The 22,990-nt window shown below is 32.4% G+C and overlaps 1 protein-coding gene across 6 annotated transcripts; it reads left to right on the top strand.

Moving 5' to 3' along the window:
- Positions 1–378: 378 nt before the first annotated feature.
- LOC128173851 (uncharacterized) lies at positions 379–22,746 on the top strand. Of its 6 annotated transcripts, none has more exons than XM_052839530.1 (9): positions 379–566; positions 946–1,011; positions 1,391–1,459; positions 3,209–3,277; positions 3,608–3,927; positions 4,033–4,412; positions 4,720–4,898; positions 6,372–7,289; positions 21,988–22,746. In XM_052839530.1, the coding sequence occupies exons 1-9, from the start codon at positions 521–523 to the stop codon at positions 22,380–22,382; spliced, it is 2,442 nt and encodes an 813-aa protein (XP_052695490.1). In that variant the 5' UTR covers positions 379–520; the 3' UTR covers positions 22,383–22,746. The 6 variants fall into 6 exon arrangements, with proteins under 6 accessions (XP_052695490.1, XP_052695489.1, XP_052695488.1 ...); XM_052839529.1 differs by having other exon boundaries at positions 943–1,011; positions 3,212–3,277; XM_052839528.1 differs by having other exon boundaries at positions 943–1,011.
- The last annotated feature ends 244 nt before the right edge of the window (positions 22,747–22,990 follow it).

Below are 22,990 nucleotides of genomic sequence, written 5' to 3'. Positions count from 1 at the left end.
AGTCGTAAATTGCATGAAGAATTTAATGGTAAATAAAAAGAAAAAAAAAGATAAACATCTACATAAAGACTCCAACAAATACGCAACATTTAGAATACTCAGTGATCAAAATGATAATCATGTAAACATAAAACTAAACTTGATAGTCGTTAAAAAATTCAATGCTTTACATTAATGTTGTATCATTTAAATATTATACTTTAAAAGACTTGATGACCAACAAATTACCCATCAGTTTAGCCTAAAAATATAAATATGATATATATGGTTTACTATCATCTACTATTTGAGTCTGAACAAACTCAAACATATCAAATAAAAACATTTAATATTTTCCTATACGTTAAAAAAAGAAGAAGAAATATTATAAAGGAGCAAGTCAACAACATAAAATTCATCGACAAATATTCCACATTCAGCATTCAGTGATCAAAATGATAAGTAAAAATATGATAAGACGTTAAAAATGTAATGCTTTGTAGATCTATTGCATGTAGAAGTTGATGAAGGCAGCGGTATCATGGAAGAACTTGACAGTGGCCAAGCGAAGATAATGGAAACAGGAGGTTAGGAACATACAAACGTACCATCTGCTTTATCTGAAAACTATTTCACTTGGTCATTTTAAATGTTTTACTTTGAAGACATGAAATACAACAAATCACCCATCAGATTGACCTTAAAATTATAAATATATGATATATTTAACCATCAACTACCATCTGAGCTTGAACATACTCAAACCTTTTAGATAAAAAAAAAATGAATATTTTCAAAACTTTTTATTGACAAGTTCAAAATATAGAAATATATTGGACGAGCGACTCATATACATAACACTCATAGAAAAGTATTCAATATTCAGCATTCAGTGATCAAAATGAATAGTAAATATTATAAGACGTCGACAAATTCAATGCTGTGTATTACTGTTGTATGTAGTAGTTGCTGAAAGCTGCAGTACCATAAGAGAACTAGACAGTGGACAAACGATAATAATGGAAACAGGAGGTAAGGCAAATACAACTCTACTATCTTTATTACCTGAAAACTTTCTTACTTTGACTTTAAAATAGCGTACTTTAAAAGATTTGATGATCAACAAATTACCCATCAGATTGGTCTAAAAGTTATAAATAAAATATATATAGTTGACCAAAATCTACCATTTGAGCCTGAACAAACTCAAACATATTAAATAAAAACATTGAATATTTTCCTATATTTGTTTTAAAGACGTTCAAAATAAAGAAATATTATGAAGGAACAACTCAACAACATAAAATTCATCAACAAATATTCAACATTCAGCATTCAGTGATCAAAATGATACGTAAAAATATGATAAGACGTTAAAAAAATCAATGCTTTATATAACTGTTGTATATAGAAGTTGATGAAGACAGCGGCATCATGGAAGAACTTGACAGTGGTCAAACGAAGATAATGGAAACAGGAGGTTAGGCACATACAATTGACCTACTGTAAATCGAGAAAATTTGGTGCATACGTATTTTAGCGCATACGAAAGAGCCAATACATTGGCGCAATCAAATTTTAGCGCATGCACCTTGTATTTTTAAAGGGTTCAATAAATTAACTTCTTGTTTGATCAACGGTTACAGTCACTCAAGCACGTAAACACAACGACTGTGGTTTCTTCCTCGCGTACACTGTGAACGGTCGTTGAGAACAATAGAATTACTTTTGTTCAAATTGTAAGTAGATAGATATAAAAAAAATCATCGTTTATTGGCAATGGTGTGAATTTTGTGTTGTTTAACACTTGCGTTTAGCGACTGGGATAACACTAGAAGAGTACCAACACTTATAGTAAGGTAAATGGAATACTACCAGCGAGCTTCAATCACCTTGAGGGAATGTTTTCACATCAATTTTACATAAAACCACACACACGCACACACACGTATCGTCTTATCAGTTTTATATCTGCTAATCAGAGAGCCTGAAATAAATCAACCATGTAATATCAAGGTGGACGCAAAGCTTTGGCACATTTTCACATCGAGGCGCTAAATGGAAGTAATATGGGGAGAAGCCAAAGAAGGTGTCGCAGTTCCTATGCTAATTTTCCATAAAGGAGTTGCAGATAAAATAGAACAATCAAAGTTACAGAATTCGATGTAAATCTTTTTTTCATACAACGTTGTACATAAAGCAGTGTAGGAATTTATTAAGGAAGTTTGTACTAACTTATTTAAGACCATGAATAAATTTGAAAATGGTTACACAGACATATGTGGAAAATTCCCGCTATATAAAAGGGGAATCCTCATCATTGTGAAAAAATGCCTCCTTGAAAACTTTTTTTATTTAATCTTAACGTTTAGAGTAAGACAATTTCTTGAAAACTGCCATTTTCGATTTTTGTTTCAAAGAGGCATATTTTAAATAACTTTTGGGAAAAAAACATTAATACATTTTAAATCTAAAAAAGACGCATTAAATTTTCTCTCATTATTCATGTCTAGATTAGTCCAGTGGTAATTAACGCAGATAGAATAGACTTAAACCGTGTCTTATTTTTCGACTGGGTTCGAATCCCGAAAAAGTTGGATTAAAAAAAAAATCTTTTAATCGCATGGAAAGGTAATGTATAGATATAGTTTATGAATGTCAGAATAAAGTTGTTTAAACTCTTGTTAATGTAATATTTTGCATGCCTGCTTATTTTTATTCAACATTACTGTGTGAAGTCCCCGTTATGAAATGGAAAAACATTTTCTTCTGAACAACAGATTTTAAAATAGTGTACTTAGCAGGCATCAATGTAGAAAGTTGATTCCACCTCGCGCTCAAGGTCGGTGGCGACGAAGGCGCTAAAATTTGTAATGCACAATATTTTTCCTTTTTACAGTACATGTTTTACCTGAGAACTATCTTACTTGGTCATTTTAAATATTATAATTTAGAGGACTTGATGGCCAAAATATTACCCAAACACTGGTTTTAAAGTTTCAAGATATCTGACCTTCAACTACTACATACGCCTGAACAAATTCAAATATTCAGATAAAAAACTTCATGTTTCTTATATTTGTAATAATGACATATTAAAATATAGAAATATTCTCATCAACATAAAATTCATCGACAAATATTCAACATTCAGTGATCAAAATGATACGTCAAATTATAAGACGTCGACAAATTCATTTGCATTACTGTGTATTATTATTGTATGTAGCAGATGATGATGGCAGCGATATCAAGGAGGAACTTGACAACGGAAAAACAAATATAATGGAAACAGGAGGTAAAGCAACGTACCATACGTTTTACATGTACCTATGAACTTTTTACTTGGGTCATTTTGAATATTATAATTTAAAGGACTTGATGGTCAAAAAATTACCCAACTCAACAATATGACATAGTCTCTAACAAACTAAATTATTAACTGTATTTCATTGTGATGCATCCTCTTTGTGATCTTTTTATGTTACTTATGCTTATGAAAGTCTAAGATTTGATAGTTTTAAAATTATTTGTTTTATTCCTACAGTCCGATTTTAGTTCTATCATTGGATTTTTGCACTTGACATATTTGTTGCAACTTAATATAAACTTTTTGTTTATCTTCAAGTATTTCCCGAAGAGATACCAAGGTCTAAAAGAGAGATATCCCGGTTTGAACCAATCACATCAGAACAGCTTAAAAACCTGTTGGAATGTTTTAAAGTGGAGTTTCCGGAAAGTCCAGATCCTTATAGGGAGTCCTTTGTTCGGCAAATTATACAGGGTGGCATGCTTAGAAAATTAGTGACTGCTGTTCAATCTCTTTCAAAAGGGATTGTACTCACAGAAAACATCTCTACAAAACGACACGACTTGCCAACTGTTGAAGCTTGTGTGCTTAAAATAGATGTTGTATACGACGGCGACCAGTTTTGTGCATCTAGAACGGTTTGATATAACATAATGTTTATTTGTTATTGAAATGGCATACAATGAATTCACACCAAAAATATAAATGTCTTAATTTAATGAATTTAATTTTTCTTGTTTTAGGATGCCTCTTCAAATGAGTTTTTTAATGTGATTGAGGATACCATTACCAGAGTCATTTTGATTAAAAGCAAATCTCTTCCAGTGGTTGACGCTAAACTAACAGTTTACAAAAAATACAAACATTTAATTGACAAGCAAAAAATCATTTTACAACATGAATACGAAGAATTTGATGATGTGGCAAAATTTATAGCCTACCAAATGATATCGTTGTATTGTACTTTTGTTGAGTCAGTGATAAACGCTTTTACAATGGATCTGCCGAAGATGATTTCAGATTGTCCTGTCGAATTGCTGACTGTGGGGAAAATAAAACAACTTTGTTTAGAAGTTTTTGAAACAATTGAAGACAAAGATGTTTTGTCAACGGATAGTAATAGGTAGACCGCCATTATTAGCAAAACAACAAACTTGTTAACAATTAAACATTTTCGCAAACAATCAACCAAAAAGTTTGCAAAGCTATGAAGTAAAGCTTAGTAAAATTAATCTCTAATACGTCTTTTAAAAAAAGAAGATGATAATTTTGATATTTTGATATAAGATGAGCTATAGATGCGTTTTACATAAGAAATATAATGCATCATAAATACTGAGTCATGACAACTGCATAAACTATTCTTTAATAGTTGTTTGACTTTGTAATAGTGTATAAATAACAACTTATGTAAATTATGTTAATTTTAGAGATTGGAGACGATCCTTGGCCGCTGCAATCGAAACAAAAATGGGAAAACAAGTACCGGTTGTCGCTAATGCATCGTTAGTTAATAATATCTGTCGGAGAACAATAAAGGACTTAAATTTTGTTTTAAATGAACTTGAGAGATTTCGAACTTTCGTGCACCCAGCTGACCAAAACAGACGTAAGAATTCAATTGAAATGCATTTTATATGATCATTAAGCATAACACTTAAAAATATGAGTTCTTTTGTCAATGCATTCATGCCACACAAAAGTATATGGTATATGTATATAAAAGTAGATGGTTAAAGTTCTTTGTTAATTTTAATTGTCATCCTTCTTCGAAGATCGAGGGCCAAAGTATACTGTCATTCTCTCACCTTGTTAATGTACACAGGGAAATATTCGCACTCGTTATATTTTCGCCCCTTTCGACTCGTTATCCGCGGGCGAATTTAAGACTGCGCGAATCCGAAAGTCTCTCTTTAAACAAAACTGAGTCTGGGCAAGTTCAAGACGGGGGAAACTGCGCGGGAGTGTTAAAGAAGCATATGGAATCTGAGTTACATGTAATTCCGTGAAATCACAAATCTATTATGTATATGTACATATTCAAATTTTCAAGCAACGAAAAGAAGACCAAAATCAAATAAAAAAATACCAAAGACAATTTTTTCTCAGAAATTAGTTTGTATTACGTAGTTTTACACATTGATGACGTCAGGATTAAAAGTTGAATGTCGTGTGAATTAGATCGGAAAGCACTGTAAACATATTAGAAATATAGCTAATCTAAGAACTCTAATAAAGTATTGTGGTCTGATTTATGGAGAATTGAACATAAGAATACTGAAAGAGATGTTAGTTTTATCAATCATTCGCTAAAAGCTATGTAAATTTGCTTTTATTTTTGGCCAGGCTTTCCTCTGTGGCTGTTTACGATATAAAAATCCGACTAGAACAACACTACCCCGTATATATTGAACTGGAAATTTTATATGTATTGTTAGTTTGATTAATGCTTAAATTGGAAAGTGCTGTTAGAATCCCATGTTGTGTGTTGTTTTGATGCAACATACCGTTTTCCGTGCAAACTTTATAAAAGTAGGGAAGGTCTTACGAGAGCCGGATGAATAGCAATATAATTAAGAAGAACATAGAATTCTAGCAGCGGTTTTGGTTAAATTGAGATGTTTTGCCTTCACTTGGTATGTTTTTTTTTATTTTGGAAACCGCAGGGTAGTGTTGTTCTATCTCATTTTATGTCAAGGAATTTACGTAAGCTATTTATAGTTGTCACGTGATAATGTATCGATGTGGCAGTAATGTACTACCTTTTTTTATTGCACTGACATCTATTTTAAAGGATAATACTAAGTTTTTGATCTTATTCAAAATAGTTATTTAATTTCACGATTTTGAATATGATGGCAAAATAAGACGCTGAATTGCCCATATGCTTCCTTAACACCCCTGCGTGGCTGCAAGTGTAGAAGTGCGGAAATTACACGGGGTGAAAATAACCCTGTATACAGTATTTCTTCAATAGATTAACGTTCCCAGATAAGTATGCGTATTTAAGGAACAATGCTTATTTTAATATCATTTAATGCTATTTTTAGTACTTATTATGTGCATTTTTTTCAACTATCAGAGATTGAAGAATGGCTGAAAAGGGAAGTCGTCCGCGACAAATCTGTTTTGCAAAATCATCCATCCATTTTGAAATACATAACTGGATATAGAGATTTTGTTGCTAAAAAACAAGTTGTAAAAGTTTTCCTAAATTGTGAGGATAAAGATTCACAATTTAAAAAAGAGATATTTTTAAAGAGCTGTTGTTTTTTTTCAAAGGACATACAGTTTGAATTTGTAAATGTTGAAAAATCCAAAGATAGAAATAAAGAAGTTGAAAAATTAAGAATTCTTGAAAGAAAAGCCCCTGCGGCTGACACTTCAACTAGAAAACAATTAAAGCAAATAATTCAAGATCACGGAAAGAAAATTTATGCACTTTATTCAAATGTCGTCGGTATTCAAATCGGCAAAGCGAGACGAGTTGGGAATTTGATTCAAGAGGAACCTTGTATAATTTTGTACTGTTTAGACAAATGTCTAATTCCATTTGGTGAAAAACCACTACCGGAGTCCATTGAAGGATGGCCTTGTGACATACGGGAAGACTTTGTAAGATTCGGACGATGTCCTAAAAACTGTCCCGCACAAAATCCAATCCTTCCAGACCCTGGTTGTAGTATTGGGATAAAATCAGACGGCAGTTCAGGATCTGCTGGATTCTTATATGCATCTAGAGAACCAAATAATGATTTAGGAGATGGAATTTTTACGGCAGCACATGTTGCTGTTAAAGATCTTGGAAAATTGTACCCCGACAAATCTTTTACAATGGCTCATCTTTGTCCTGAAGTCAATATTATAGAACATCGATCAGATAAAAAACTTGGAAATAAATACTATAGAGTTGGAACAGTTGTAGAGGCATTTTTCGGAAAACATGAAAATATAGATTTGGATTTTGCAGTCGTAAATATCATCGGAAGTAGAAATGGAGGTAAATATAATTATATAACTGAAACAATTAAATAATTCTAACTAATATTTAGTTCATCTGAATCAAAACTCAAGTGATATTTGTTATCACCTGTAGTCTGACGTCTGTCCGTCCGTCTGTCTGTTAGCTCTCTAAAACCACTGGGCAAAATTTAACTACGCAGCAATGTTAAGGCGCCCCGATGCTAAAATACGGCTGGGAAACAATATTATTTGAATAATCGCAAAAATACTTTGACCGGGAGTATTTCTAAAAATCTGTTACATTTATTGACACCGATGTAAACATTATATTTGATGCATTTTTGTGACGTCATATGTACTTTGTAATCACGTGACGGGCGAATCCTAATATTGCAAATGATATTTTTAAATCGCATCGGCGCAGGTGAGGCCAAAAAAAAAAATGCGTGTTCCCGGTAACCCGACCGATCCTAATTTTACGCGCCGACCCTAGCACTTTTAATTGCAAATCCGGATTATGTACCGTAATTTGTTCTAAAACTACAGTCTTCAAAACACACACAGTTAAAAAGACACTTGAAACAAATGAATAAAAAACGTCTTTACAAGCGTTTGAAAGATTTCACATGTGCAGGCAGATACTCGGCATCATGGCGGGTATCACAACCCCAATCCATCACATATTGTCATGGGGTTTAAGTAAAAAAATGTCTGCATTCACCCGAAATTAATGCAAAAATAGCTTTTCTGGGTACTAGCTGGACTGTGGGGAATTTATACGGAGAAATTCATAATTTTGAAGCAAGCAAAGCCAAAGGATCGACGCTCGAGGCATTAAATGAGTTCTATTGAGATGACGAGTCATTTCCCATTTATTATAAAATGTTTTGTAACACACAGGGCACACATGTTGGGGCTCACTATCATGTTTCTTCATATGTCTGTTGAGGGAGGAGAAGAGCTTATAAGAGTTTACAGACCTCTCGATTTTCTTTAATTGGGGCCGATATTCGGCCCAATTCCCAACGTGAAAAAGGCATCTTTTTTCCAAAATTGAGTGTGTTTTTCCCAATTATAGATTGACTAAAATAAATAATGTAACTAAAAGAAAACCATATTTATTCTACATATATATCATGTATATTCAGCAGTCATAAAAACACTGTGAATACGTGCAACACTACCGCATTGTAAACTGTTTCTTGTGGTCGGTAACTTGGCCAGAATTTCCTCAGAGACAGACTAATTGAAAAACGATGTTTATTACTTTTAATCCTGATATAACTGTTGGTTGATAAGCTGTTAATAGCTTATAATTCTGCAATTAAGGTTAAAATTATGATAAAAATGTTTGTCTAAACTGATCCTCTACAAAACGGTAGTAAGTGGGTCAGAGGGTTGGACTAATACCCCGAATACACAGAAGTACATAGACTGATTTTATAAATAGTGTCATTCAGCTTACACAATCAAGAAACATTTATTTGTAAAAAGTATAAATACAAAAATAAATTAAATTTTACATTAATACAAATAAGAAAACTTTTTAGCTCACCGAGACGAAGTCAGGGGGAGCTTATGCTATACCCTCGGCGTCGGCATCGGTGTCAGCGTCGGCGTCCGGACCTGGTTAAAGTTTTTGTTGCAGGTCCTGTATCTAAGCTATTACTTGTCCTATCTTCACTAAACTTGCATGGATGATGCATCTGGACCTACTTATGAACTTGAAAGACTCGGATGCTGAATCTGAGTCCTAAATTTCAGATGCTGGAGGAGGTTAAGGTTGTTGGACCAGGTTAAAGTTTTTGTTGCAGGTGCCCTTTGATAGCAGTATCTAAGTTACTGCAGGTCCGTACTTCACCAAACTTGCATGGATGGTGTGTCTTATGATACTGATGCACCAGACAGGCTTGAGTGCTGAATCTGAGCTATAGGTTTCGGATGCTGGAGGAGGTTAAGGTTTTTGGAGCTGGTTAAAGTTTTTGTTGCAGGTGCCCTTTGATAGCAATATCTAAGTTACTGCTGGTCCGTACTTCACCAACCTTGCATGGATGGTGTGTCTTATGATACTGATGCACCAGACAGGCTTGGGTGCTGAATCTGAGCTATAGGTTTCGGATGCTGGAGGAGGTTAAGGTTTTTGGAGCTGGTTAAAGTTTTTTTGCAGGTGCCCTCTGATGATTATATCTTAGTTACTGCTGGTCCGTACTTCACCAGACTTCCATGGATGGTGTGTCGTATGATACTGATGCACCAGACAGGCTTGAATGTTGAATCTGAGCCATACGTTTCGGATGCTGAAGGAGGTTTAGGTTTTTAGAGCTGGTTAAAGTTTTTGAAACAGGTGCCCTCTGATGATTATATCTTAGTTATTACTTGTCCTTCACCAGACTTCCATGGGTGGTGCGTCTTATGATACTGATGCACCTGACAGGTTTGAATGTTCAGTCTGAGCCATAGGTTTCAGATGCTGGCTATGGTTCAGTTTTTAGGAACAGGTCACATGTTTAATAGATAATAGTACTTTTTCAAACTTGCATAGTTGATTAAACTGTAGCATGAATGAATCATAGAGGAAGATTCAGATGCAGAGCTTGATCTCCATTATCAAGGATGCTAAAGAATATATCTTAGTTATTACAGGTCCTAACTTCACCAAACTTGAATGGATGGTGTGTCTTATGACAAAGATGCACCTGACAGGCATGGATGTTGAATCTGAGCCATAGGTTGCGGATGCTGAAGGAGGTTAAGGTTTTAATTGCTAGTGCCCTCTGATGATGATATCTTAGTTATTACTGGTCTGAACTTCACCAAACTTGCATGGAGATGCGTCTTATGTATACTGATGCACCTGACAGGCTTGAATGCTGAATCTGAGCCGTAGGTTTCGGATTCTGGATGAGGTTTAGTTTTTTAGGAACAGGTCACATGTTTTATAGATGATAGCTTGCATAGTTGACTAACTATATTATAAATGAAACGCAGAGGTTGCTTCAGATGCAGAGCCTGATCTCCATTATCAAGGATGCTAAAGAAATCTCCTACCTCACTCAAACCTGCTCGATAGACAGATGTGTTTGTTGAAAAATGATATAACATGATTCCTATGATATAGTATTGTATTGTATGGTATGAAACAATATTGTTTAATATGATACAATATTATATCATATGTAATATTATAAAAAGTTATATGATACGATATGATATTGTATATTTTCTTTTGATATTTTATGTTATGATATTATATCATGATATCGTTATGTATAGTATTGTATATTATGAAACAATATTGTATAATATTATATTGTTTTATTAATTTATTAATTTATCACATGATACTATTACATCAGATATTGCAAAATATAATATTGTATCCTTTGATACTATATTGTATATTCTATAATATATTATCATACGATTTTGTATAATATGATATTAGTTTCTGTAATATAGAATTATATCACATGAAATTGTATAATATGATACTGTTATATTATATAATATCGTATCATACGATATTGTATAATATGATATTGGTTTATAATATGATATATTATCACATCACATGAAATTGTATTGTATGATATTGTAAAATATATTATTGTATCATTTGATACAATATGTATAATACAATATTGTATTATATAATTTTTTACTTTATCGCATAATATTGTATCATTTGATATGATACAATGTTATACCAAATAATATTGTATCATATGATACAATATCATATTATGTATCAAAAATGATACAGTATCATACAATATCATACTATATCATACAATATAATATCATATGATTCAATGTTATGATGTATTATGTAATATGATATTGTTATATAATACTTTATTGTTTTATATATTATGATATTATATTATTTGATCAAATACAATAACGTATAACACAATACCATGTCATATCATACGTTACAATATCATATCTTATCATTATTTATTATGGTATTTTATTGTATTATATGATATATATTGTAAATATGATAGGATGCAATATTTAATTTTACATATTGTATTGATTGACATATGAACATATGATTATCATACAATTTTTTAACAGATGATATACGATATTGTGTCAAAACAGAATCCATGAATATCCGAGATCATAAAGTATGATTTTCATTTAATATGATAAAGGTGGTCTCATAGAGGTGAAGTCTCATAAGGGTGATGCCTCGTCTCGGTGAGCTTTGTAATCTGTGATTACCTATGTTTTAAAATTCTGATAAACTGTTTCTTTGCCATTTGACATATATAGTAATTACACAAAACCTTTTGGCAAATTTTACATCTTCATTAAGAAATTTGTATCACACTCTATGAATACACATTTTTCCTTCTTATTGTTATACACACATGTTCCCAGTTAAGTTTTAAAAATAATTTTTAAAAAAATTATTAATTTTTAAAAAATCCTATCAGTAAACCGATACCCTAGTTTTCTGTGCAGGGGACTGTACGTATAGTGTAAAAATAAAAAATTCCCAAACTTTATAAAAACATCGCATTTTTCCCAATCCATCGGCCCTGGCCCCAGTACCTAAAATGGGTGTGAGAGGCCTGAGTTTCCACATACAGTTTACCTAAAAAAAAAACCAGTTTAATTTATTATGAAGTTAAAATATAAAGTCAAGTAAAAAAAAGTAATTGCCTACCTACCTACCCTAATTTTGGGGGACATGTTACCGGAAACACACATATTTTTTTTTGCCTGACTAATGACATTAAATCATACATAAATCCTTTGTAAAGTCGTATACTTGGAAAAGAAATAAATATTTCGTTTATGGAAGATATTGTTGAAACATTCCACAAAATCATCAAAATAATGCACATTTTTACCAATCAATAGCGATTTACAACAGAATTGGTGTAAATCCGTCGGTTTCCCAAGCACGATTCACATTGATACTTATATTCTCTACCAATTTTACGTAAAATATTCTAAAATTGTGTTGATCTTTCACCTGCGCCAAGCTGGTTTTACATGCATTAAAATGTCTTCATTCAGTGGTCTACACGTAGCGGGAAGAGTCTACACATCATTAGTTTATAAATAGTCTTTTACTTAAAGCGAAGCATTAAAACTGCTAATTAGTTGATACTGGTTTTTAATATGAATGAAATCTGTACGTCTATCATTAACGGCAGCATCTATGTAGAGAAAACATGCGGTATTATACTGGGTTGATATGATTGACTTTTAACGTTAAGATTCATTCCCTGAGAACTATCGACAGGAATGCAGATCGTGACGTCAAAGATAATTATGACGTCATATCGTATAAAGTACAGACAAATGTAAAATCCATCGGGAAGCCATAACATGCCCGCGTACACTTTGTACAAAACATCCCAATTAGAGGTGGATTCTACATTTGTTTTATTTTTTTTTATCAAAGTACTGAAATTACTGATAAACAGAGTCATCATTTTAAAGGAAATCAATCTTATAAAATGTACGATTTCAAAAAATGAATGCATAGAAAGTTTAGAGCAATAAGCTTTTGAAAGACAAAGTACTTCAGGATTGAAACTACTTTGACAATCTTGCATATTCGTGCTCTTATATGGTATCCACAAAAATAAATATTTTACAAAATATTTTACGATTATCATTATAACAATCATTAATGATTTACAATACGTACTTAATTTTTTCTAAATAATCAAGACAAACTGTTGAACAGCCAACTCTTTTTCATTTTCGCCCCTGCTTGAAAACGTCGTATGTTACGTGATATGATCTTAACATTGCAGAGTTGTCATTCCTTTTCTTTTGCAGAATGCCTAATTCGATTGTAGATAGTGATCATATATATTTTGAGCGTTTCCAAAACATAAAAATAGACGACATATGCATATGAAAGAAAGGCAACAGATTATTTTGCTTCCCTTAAGTTTTATGAATTATCTTGCAGGGTTAAAAAGTTACTGTTTTAATTTTGCAGAAATAATGCTTTGTAAAAGCCTTTTGATTAACTTTGCATGTTCCTCGATTGTAAACATTTCAGCGTGGCTTTTTTCAAGATAGTTATGAGACCATGAATTTTGTAAACATTTCAGCGTGGCTTTTTTCAAGATAGTTATGAGACCATGAATTTTGTCACATTTCACTAAAATATTTTGAAAAAATACTGAAACCAATATACAAGAGCAAACTTTATAATTGGTAAAAGAATACTAGAGACGAGCTCGTTGCAAGCAACGATTAGGTCTTCCGTCGTAGCTGCGTCATACTTGTGACGTAATATAAAAATTGATCCCTGACCATGGTGCAATATTAGATGTATAAACACTGTGTAAAAGAAACAAAGTACATGTATATAAGCAAATACAGATCTTTAAAAGTTGTCTGAGTTTTGATTCGCCGCATGTTGTTTTTTTGTATGTGCATTTTATTTTGAGAAACTTATCGAATCATCATAATTGACTCAATATACACAGAATATGGACGACGATTATAATCACTCAGTGGGTATGCCCGGTATGAACGTAAAAAGACCAAACATTTTACTCGCATTTTTGATCGAAAGCAAGGGCCAATGAATCTTTTAGAATGTATGCGGAGATCCTGGAAATTTTACAGGGGGTTCTGAAGAATAATTTTGTTTTTTGAGGGGGGGGGGGGGGGAGGGGGCATGCGCAGATAAGAAACATTTTCCTGGGGTGGGGGTTGAGTGTCTGACGGTTATTTGAGTTTGCCTGGGGATGTCCGAGGCATATTTTTGTAATTTTATATTGTACATGTAATGGAAAGAAATTTTGCGGGGGTTGGGGTGGGGTCTGGAACCCTCACCCTACTCTTCTTGATTCGCGCATGGGGAAGGCCGATGCCGGTAATTTGACGGTAATTTTATCCATTTTTATTTAATTAATCATTTTCAAAATTATCGGAATTCCAATATTACCTTTAAACGCAGTTAAAACTTAAAATACGAACCATTTAGTCTTGGTGAGTATTCGGCCAACATGCGTCCGCGTACTAAAGAAATGGCAATATTCAAGAAATTTGGATGGACGATCTGGGTCCTAGGTCGTCCATCCGATTCTTTTTCAGACTAAGAGCTACAGAACTGCACTTAGAGAATATCAAACTGATTATGTTTATTTATTTTGTCTCAAAGAATCAGTTTTTTAAATAAAGTTTTATCTTAAAAAAAAAGAAATCGGGCACAATTTTCAATGTTAGCATTTTACAATTTAAAGGTCTAATCAAATTTTGAATGAAGTTTCAAGATACTACTCTTCGTTGTTTTATACGAAATATTGCGTGGAAAAAGATTTACATCGCATATATATTATAGAACTAATTTCTTCTCTTTTTTATTTACATCAAAATAAATCCAAGAAAAAATCTAAATATTTTTTTTTCCTTTATATGTGTTAATGAAAACGTTGATCAGCAAGGGCCGGTTCTATGTCGTGCAAGCACCTACTTAATAGATTGTTACACGGATCTACCACGATGACAAATATCGAAAAGGCAATATTGTGGGTGAAGGATGAAAGTGTAGTTTGTTTTTTAGGTTTATTTTTGATAATTTATTTATCTGGATCAATTTGGTCTGTTGGTTTGTTTTGTTTATTGAAAAGGGGAATAAAGAAAATGAGTAATTTCCGATATGAAGTCAAGCATATATTTTCATATTATCATTGACTTAAAACATGTTGGAAAAAAGAAATATTGCATCAAGCAGTTAGTTATTATGCGCAGATTATGCATTCCTCTATGGTTTTCACAATTGCATGTATCAGTTACTACACGTATTTGCTTACGGAGAAATAAATCTTCAATTGAAAAATTTCGGATGGTATTCAATTTTTCCAGAAGGAGAGCTACATATATGCAGCTAAGGTAACTAATAATGCTTCCGATGAAATACTTTGTTTAGTAATGCAAGGTTTTAAGAGAGCAATACTTATTTGTTTAAAAAATAACACCCTAATACTTCGCATTTCATTCGCTGTTTGTAGAACAAGCAGAACCAGTATCAGTTCGATCCCTATCGTATGTACATTGTTCGAATTTAATAGCCCTTGCATTGGATTGCTTTGCATGTACAAAATATCTTTTAAAAATTCAACACTGAAAGTGTTTATCTATATGGCTATTAATCTATATGTACATGTACACATAGCGTACACATGTGATTCAAAATACCCCAAACGGAAAAATTAACTTATTGAGTCTACATTTTATAGAATTTGCAAAAAATACATTGCGGGTCTGAATGTTTGTTAATGTGTCAATCTATCAATATAAAGTTTGTTAATTATTTTCGATTGCTAAGGCTACATCGTTTTTGATGAACATTGAACAACATTTTTTCCATGCCATTATTTCCACGGAAGATAGCGAGTACAATTATAAAGCACAATTTATTTAATAATCACTTTAATATTGTGTACTAGTATGTAATAAATTATTTATAAATTGCTGCCGAAGGTTGTTTGGTATTTTCGTTTGTAGATGCATTGCAAGTAAAAAACGTGAAACGCGGGGCAAGTCATAATTAATACATGTATCCCTAATAACCGTTACTTAAAAATAGCGGCTTTGGATTCAAATATTATCGTATACGAATATTAAGTTCACTTTTTAAAATCATCTCCACGATGATAATATTATATCCATCGGAAATCAGTATTTTGTTTTGCTCTATCGGGAGCAATCCCGCGTTCGTTTAAATTGCCAGCGTACATTTGTCATGTCAGTAATACACATTGTGCTTTATATGACGGCCGTGTATGCGTACTGTAGAAAAGTTGAGTTTAATTACCATGCATTCGAACCATTTAATTAACACATCTCCCAGTACTGAAACAATTCAAAATGTCTCTGTTATAGTAACACAGTGGGGCGTTAAACATGTGTACGTCCAGCTCTACAAGCATATGCACTGTCGTCAAGGCGACGGCCTGAATACAGCTAGCGACTCTTATATCGATCGGTTACCTGAGTCTCGTAATGCATCTAAATATAGAAAGGGGCACACAAACAACAAAAATAAGGTCAAAGACGTTCATCTTTATGAAATGAATATGTACATATGAATAAAAACATCTGAGAATTTTATGTAGAATTATTTTTGCGCGCTGCATGTATCAGTTAGTGCATTACAAAAAGCCCTTTCATAACCTCCTAAACGTGCGCACCCCCACAAAAATGGACCGAACTGACAACAATTGTTTCTGCAAATACTGGCTATAAATTACGAAAACATTAAATTGAATACCACGGAAGGATTCAAAATTAATTTCTTTACAACTTTGCTTCAATAATGCATTAGAAATTTTTATTCCTTTACAAGTTATTGACAAGAAACTTTTGACGCATCTAACTCCTTAATTATAGGGGCCAGCCCCTTTTTCTGTATACCGAATGCAAGGTCTTGGTAAGACCAAGATCTTTTAAAATACATGTTATAACAAATTTTTATCAGGTAGGAAACTAACACGGAAAATACGCGAATTTTTTTGAATTTTTTTCTTGCCTTTGTTTCAACATCTATACCACCCCTTTTATTTGCATTTAAATAATAAATAAAATATATCTCGCACAAATTCAATGTATTAGCTTCCAAACCAGCCCATCTTTGAGACTCTGCCAGCCATCGTTATAGCTAAACCCCCCTGGACAAAAGAAGTCGTTAAATTTTACTAAAAGGGGAATAACTCAAAACCGAATGGGGATTTTCCTCAACTAAAATATGCAACGACAACATCACGCGGCATGTTATCAGTCCTGAAAATTTCAAAACAATCGGTGAACAAACGAGCGAGATATTAAGGATCAAAGTTGGCGTCTAGAAGAAAAAAAAAATAATAAGAAATTTGAAATTTTTTCAGAATAATAGTAAGGTCTTCCGTTGGAAACGGAAGACCTTAATAAATGCGAATTCACTGGTGTCATCTGAATATAATTTTGTTGAAGAATTCTTAATACGTCTAAATATACATCCGCCGAGCATAATAAACCTTCTTTGTCAGGTGCTTCGTCTTACATAACGTTCCAATGTCATAACAAGTGTAGGAAGTACTTTACATATAGAGGAATGACTTTTTATTTGTATTGTGCATGATTTTGTGCTTGGATTATTTTCACTGCCTGTTCATTTTTGTACAGTTTGTCAATTCATTTACACCTCCGATTTTATTGACAAATGTTGTCATACAAAACTACGTGGTTTAAATAATGTACTAAAGCTATCAATTTTAAATTCGGGAAAAAAAATTTAACATGCAATTTTGAGCTTATTATTGCAGTAAAATATTCTATCGTTCATTACATACAGAGCTTTTGTTCTTTGTGTAGACCTTTTTTTAAAAGGGGAAAAAACAAGTAAAAAAATGAAGGAAAATGGGCTTTAACGTCTCTATAAAGCCAATTTTTAATATAAAATTGATCTTGTAAATGCACTCTTTTATTTATAATTTGGCATTTGAGTTTGCTTGTCTAATATGATAAAATGTCTACGCATACATGTAATTTTTAACCTTTCGAACCTCTTATAAGTTGGAAGAACTTACGAAATGAAGACTACAATAGACACTGTTCGTAATATTTTTAATAAGTTGTTTGTAAGTTCCTGGCCTCGTTTTAGAAATGGTTCATGCCCATGTTCGAAGATCAGGCCCTTGCATATCAAATCAACTGAGAGACAAAAACACCATATGCAGGTAATGAAGGTATATTGCTACATAAATAAAGTTGAAAATGGGAAAAAAATAGTCATCACGTTAATCATATTAAAGGGATGATTATATATTATATAATCATCATGGTGATTATATATTACCATAAATTTCTGTTTTCTAGTAAAATATCAAAGTATTAAACAGATGACTCCGATTATGTGGCATCTTTTAGTTCAAGTTCACTATTGACTCAGTGTAAGAATCGAAGTAACACTAATTAAATGATAGTACGACGTCGATATACCTAAATGTCGAGCTGCACAGCATTTTTTTTGGGTATGGTGATGAATACATATACTAAATCCATGGGATATACAACGTAACATTGCGTTTATCATTTCTATAAATAACACTCCATTTCCTAATGTCCATGCTGTCACTGGGTTGGCAGAGGACATTTTTTGTCGAGGAAATAAGAAGCAGATAGTGCTTATATATGTGATCTAATTTTTCACTGTTTTTTTTTTTATTTTCTTAAATTGGTTTGTATGCAAGGGACACTTGGTCCTAAAAAAACAACAAGAAAACCTTACATATAGCACTAATTAGAATAGCCAGGGACGATCTTGTTGATCAATTTATGGACTTAAGACTTCTGTAAGTCCGGGTTTTACGACTTCTGAATCACTTGTTACTTTGTCTCTCACTGTATCTTCACCTTAGTCATCAAGTTCAACGATTCGTTCTTAAAAACTGCTTTCTTTTGCCTGCATGATGTTTCGTAGATATCATCAAAATTGATCTTCATTCTGATCTTTAACATTGTATGATCTGGTATGGACTTGCTCCTTGATATATCCAGGTTGCCACTGTATTCTGCGTCTGAATATAACTTCTTGTGCTGACGACAATGTTAACAGCTTTCTGCTTTCAACATCAAAATAAATTTTCTGAAGATTCTGAATTATTTCCCTCTTGTGTCTGGTCTGGTACCGCTTTTGGTTTCAGTTGAATTTTGGTTAGTGGTAATATTGATCTGAGTTGTCGGCTTGTGAATAGTTTTGCTTGAGATTCAACATCTATTTTGTTGTTTCGGTATTCAAGTAAAGTGATATATGGATTCTTTCCATTTATTCTTGCTTTTTTTTTTACATTCTTTTCACGATTTGAACGGTTTTCTCCACAAGACATTTTTTTTGCTGGTTATAGGGATTTAATGTTCTTCGAACTTCTGGAGAAATCCTTGAATTCCCTTGACGTATACTGAAGACCATTATTGCTTCTCAATTTATAAGGAATACAATGGCGGGCAAACATGGACTTAATATATGTGGTCACAGTTTTGCTCCTAGTGTTTTTATCTTGACTACTTCAAAAAGTTTGGAATAATAACCCACAACGACCAAGTAATTATCATTGTTCAACGTGAATAAATTTAATATGAACCAAGCACTTGCCACAAACCTTCTGGAACTGCTGTCAGATTTAATGGTTCTTTTGGATTCTTGGTTCTTTCGTCTAAAACTGTACATGAATGACATTTAACAATCATGTCGGTTATGTGTCCATTCATACCGATCCAGTTAACCAAAATTCTTGAACAAGCTTTAGTCTTCTCTATTCCATAATGACTAACATGTAGATATCTCAAAATTTCGGGTTCTAATACTTCTGGAATAACAATTCTTTTATTAATTAACGGCAAATTGTCTACACACACGTGAGTTCTGATCCTAACTTCCAATACTCTTGTAATGGTTTCCGTCGCTGATTTTTGTTTTTCAGGCCGACCACTTTTTACAAGACAAATAGCTTTGCTTAAAATAGCATCATTTGCCGTTTTTAGTTTGATGTCTTGAAGTATGTATCTAGAAATGGGAATGCTTGGTACATGTATAAACACAAAATGAACATAAAATTGAATTTCCTCTTAAATGTCTTCTTTGTATTGCTTTGTTAGAGGTAAATGAGCCCGAAATATTATTATATATATATATTATTCCTGTTGTAAGTCTTTCATCCTTCTCTGTGACACCTCATTCGCACGACATACTCAATGCTTTGATGAGTGTAAGTTCATTGTTTCTGGAAAGTCTCTTTTTCAATTTGTGTTCACCACATACAACTCTATTTCTTAACATCTCATCTGCGAATGTGTTAAATCTACAGTTCTTGGATATGATTCTTAAATCAGTAACATACTGGTATATGGTTTCCGTTTTCCCTTGGACCCTAGTATGATGTCTATGTCTCCACACAGCTATAATTTCTTTCGGAGCATAGTGTTTTTTAAACTTTTGAAAAAGTACATCAACTTTTCCCTTCGTCGGTTCTGCCATTTAGAGCAATTGTTAAGTATAGTTTTATGGTCTGCTCCCATTTTCTCAGTCCTTCAGGTAAATTTGTATCTGTCGTAGAAACATTCGTGGCGGAGGAATATGTTCCATTATGGTTTAATTATAACGGTTTCTTCTGACACATTGTAATGTTCATGTGTTTTTAAAAACACATGCTGCACCTTTTACTACCTATGTTTTTACCGGAAGTCCCATTGTACAGGTTACAAAAATATAAATTAAAGAAAACAGAATAGTAACGGAATTTTCAAATAACATTACAACTACAAAAAACCGATTCGCTAATGGAGCCTGCACGGGAAAAAAGTAAATTAAATCAATTTCTGCCAAGGAAAGACAATTCATAAATAATACGAGAGCAAAGAGCACTAACAATTGCAATTCTAACTACACACAATGATAGGGCACAGACCACACTGATATTTCCCTCTTATTCCTTTATTCCACAAAAAATCATATAAAAAATTTCACCGACTTAAATCAGTTCAAATGCAGAATACCTATAGAATGACACTAGTCCAAACTACAGGAAAATCAATCAAAAGGCGACTGAGATAGGGCCCCTAAAATAACCCTCAACATGAATATCCACTTTCACTTTGGAATAGGTGTAAACATTAGCCTATTTATACCCTTTTTATTTCGTCTTCAAAGATATTTTCTGAATGTCTTTCCATCCATACCCTATGAGAAACTGAATTTGCCCATTTAGCACCCCTCGGAATTTTTGCAAAAATACGTACGTTTTTAGAATAGAGCAACTTGCGTGGTCAATGAGCACGGGGTAAAAATAGTGGTATGTGACGACAAATGAGCACAACAACTAGTATGGCGTTAGTCGGAGATAAAAGGGAAATAATGCGTATTTATGAATTTATGTCAGCTTTAATGTTATGTCACGAACTCAAGATTTCTTTGTAGAACAGAAATGATGGTAATAAATCGTGACAATGTAAATCGAATCAAACGTTTTATTTACCTTGTGGTTTCGTGCATGTAAAAAATAACTTGAAAAAATGAATCAAGCATGTTGAATGTGAACTAACCCAAAATTAGGAAATATTCATTCAATAATTATTTTGGTAATTTTTCTTACAGGTAGCTTTATACAACATATTTAACGCAAACGTTTTACATTTCAAAAAGATAAATGTTCATTGAAAGAGTCGCGAATTGCTCATCTTTTATTCATTTTAATATAAAAATTATTTTTATTCAGTCATATCTACATGTACAATTACAGAGTTTTAAATTATTTGGTTTGGTGTTTAGCCAGATAGATAAATAAATGTAAATCAAAAGAAACTTCCTAAAGATATTCACTTTTGCACGTTCATTAAATAGAAAAATAAGATAATAAATATACGTTATTAAAATCGAGTACCGTTTCTTTCAGGAAAGAAATCACCTTATTGCATTTTTAATATTTCGCTTAACGTGTTTTTTTTTTAAACTATCATAAATTATCTTAGTTATATTAAAAAAAATCCCTTATAATCCATTTAGGTATAATGTGACAGTGCTCATAAAACCCTAAATATCCTTAAATCAATTGTTCACAGGAAAAATTTTCATGACCTACAAACGGCATATTTACAGATGCAATTTTCTTACTGCTCTTGATTATGCAACTGTATTGCAAACTGACCAACGTTTTTGTTTACTAGAATCACATTTCTTTTTAGGATTTATATTTATTTATTTTATATAGAAAAAGAGATATTAACTGTTGCTACGGAAGACGATTTGATACTTGGCGAAGACATTGTGACCAAAAGAGGGATGACAACAGGAACAACATATGGATATCTTATGGACGACAGTCTGTCACTAAACATGGAGGTTTCGGGGGTATATTTTGAATGTTACAATTGTTATGTTATAGAAAACATCAATGATGACGATCCCTTTTTTCTTGAAGGAGATTCTGGTTCAGGCGTTTATGTAATAGACAAAGACAAAAGAAAACCAAATAAACCATTAGGCATTGCTTTTGCATTCAAAAATTGGCAAACGGCTGTTTGTAATATTAGCAAGATAGTCAATCAACTCGGTTTACAAATAGTCAGAGTTGCTAAAAATAAAGATGAGTCAACATCTTCATAGACATTGAAAATATCCACAGGAAAAACTTTCATGATTTCATCATGCCAATGATATCGAAAAAATACATTTAAAATATATTGAATCTGCTATTGTGGCCAAAAAACACTGGTTTACTATTTAACGGGAAGACTATCAACGGGAATGTTATAAATGTGTTTTTTTTTTGTTAATCGCTACAAAACCATAATTCATGTACATTTATAATCTATAAATATATAATATATATGATAATTGTGAAATAATTATATCACCTGCCAATTACTTTGTAAGCACATAAAAATATCCATGTAAATTATATAACTAAATTAGATAAAATCATTTCAAAAGTATTGTAAGAATTGAGATTGAAATGTCTTACTGTTATAAGAATTGAAATGTCTTACTGTTATAAAATTTGAAATGTCTTACTGTTATAAGAGTTGAAATGCCTTACTGTTATAAAATTTGAAATGTCTTACTGTTATAAGAATTGAAATGTCTTACTGTTATAAAATTTGAAATGTCTTACTGTTATAAGAATTGAAATGTCTTACTGTTATAAAATTTGAAATGTCTTACTGTTATAAGAATTGAAATGTCTTACTGTTATAAGAATTGAAATGTCTTAC

The sequence above is a fragment of the Crassostrea angulata genome, chromosome 2, assembly GCF_025612915.1.
Source record: "Crassostrea angulata isolate pt1a10 chromosome 2, ASM2561291v2, whole genome shotgun sequence".
Lineage (NCBI taxonomy): Eukaryota > Metazoa > Mollusca > Bivalvia > Ostreida > Ostreidae > Magallana > Magallana angulata.
The sequence above is the reverse complement of the archived record's forward strand: the minus strand, read 5'-3'. Positions and strand labels throughout refer to the sequence as shown.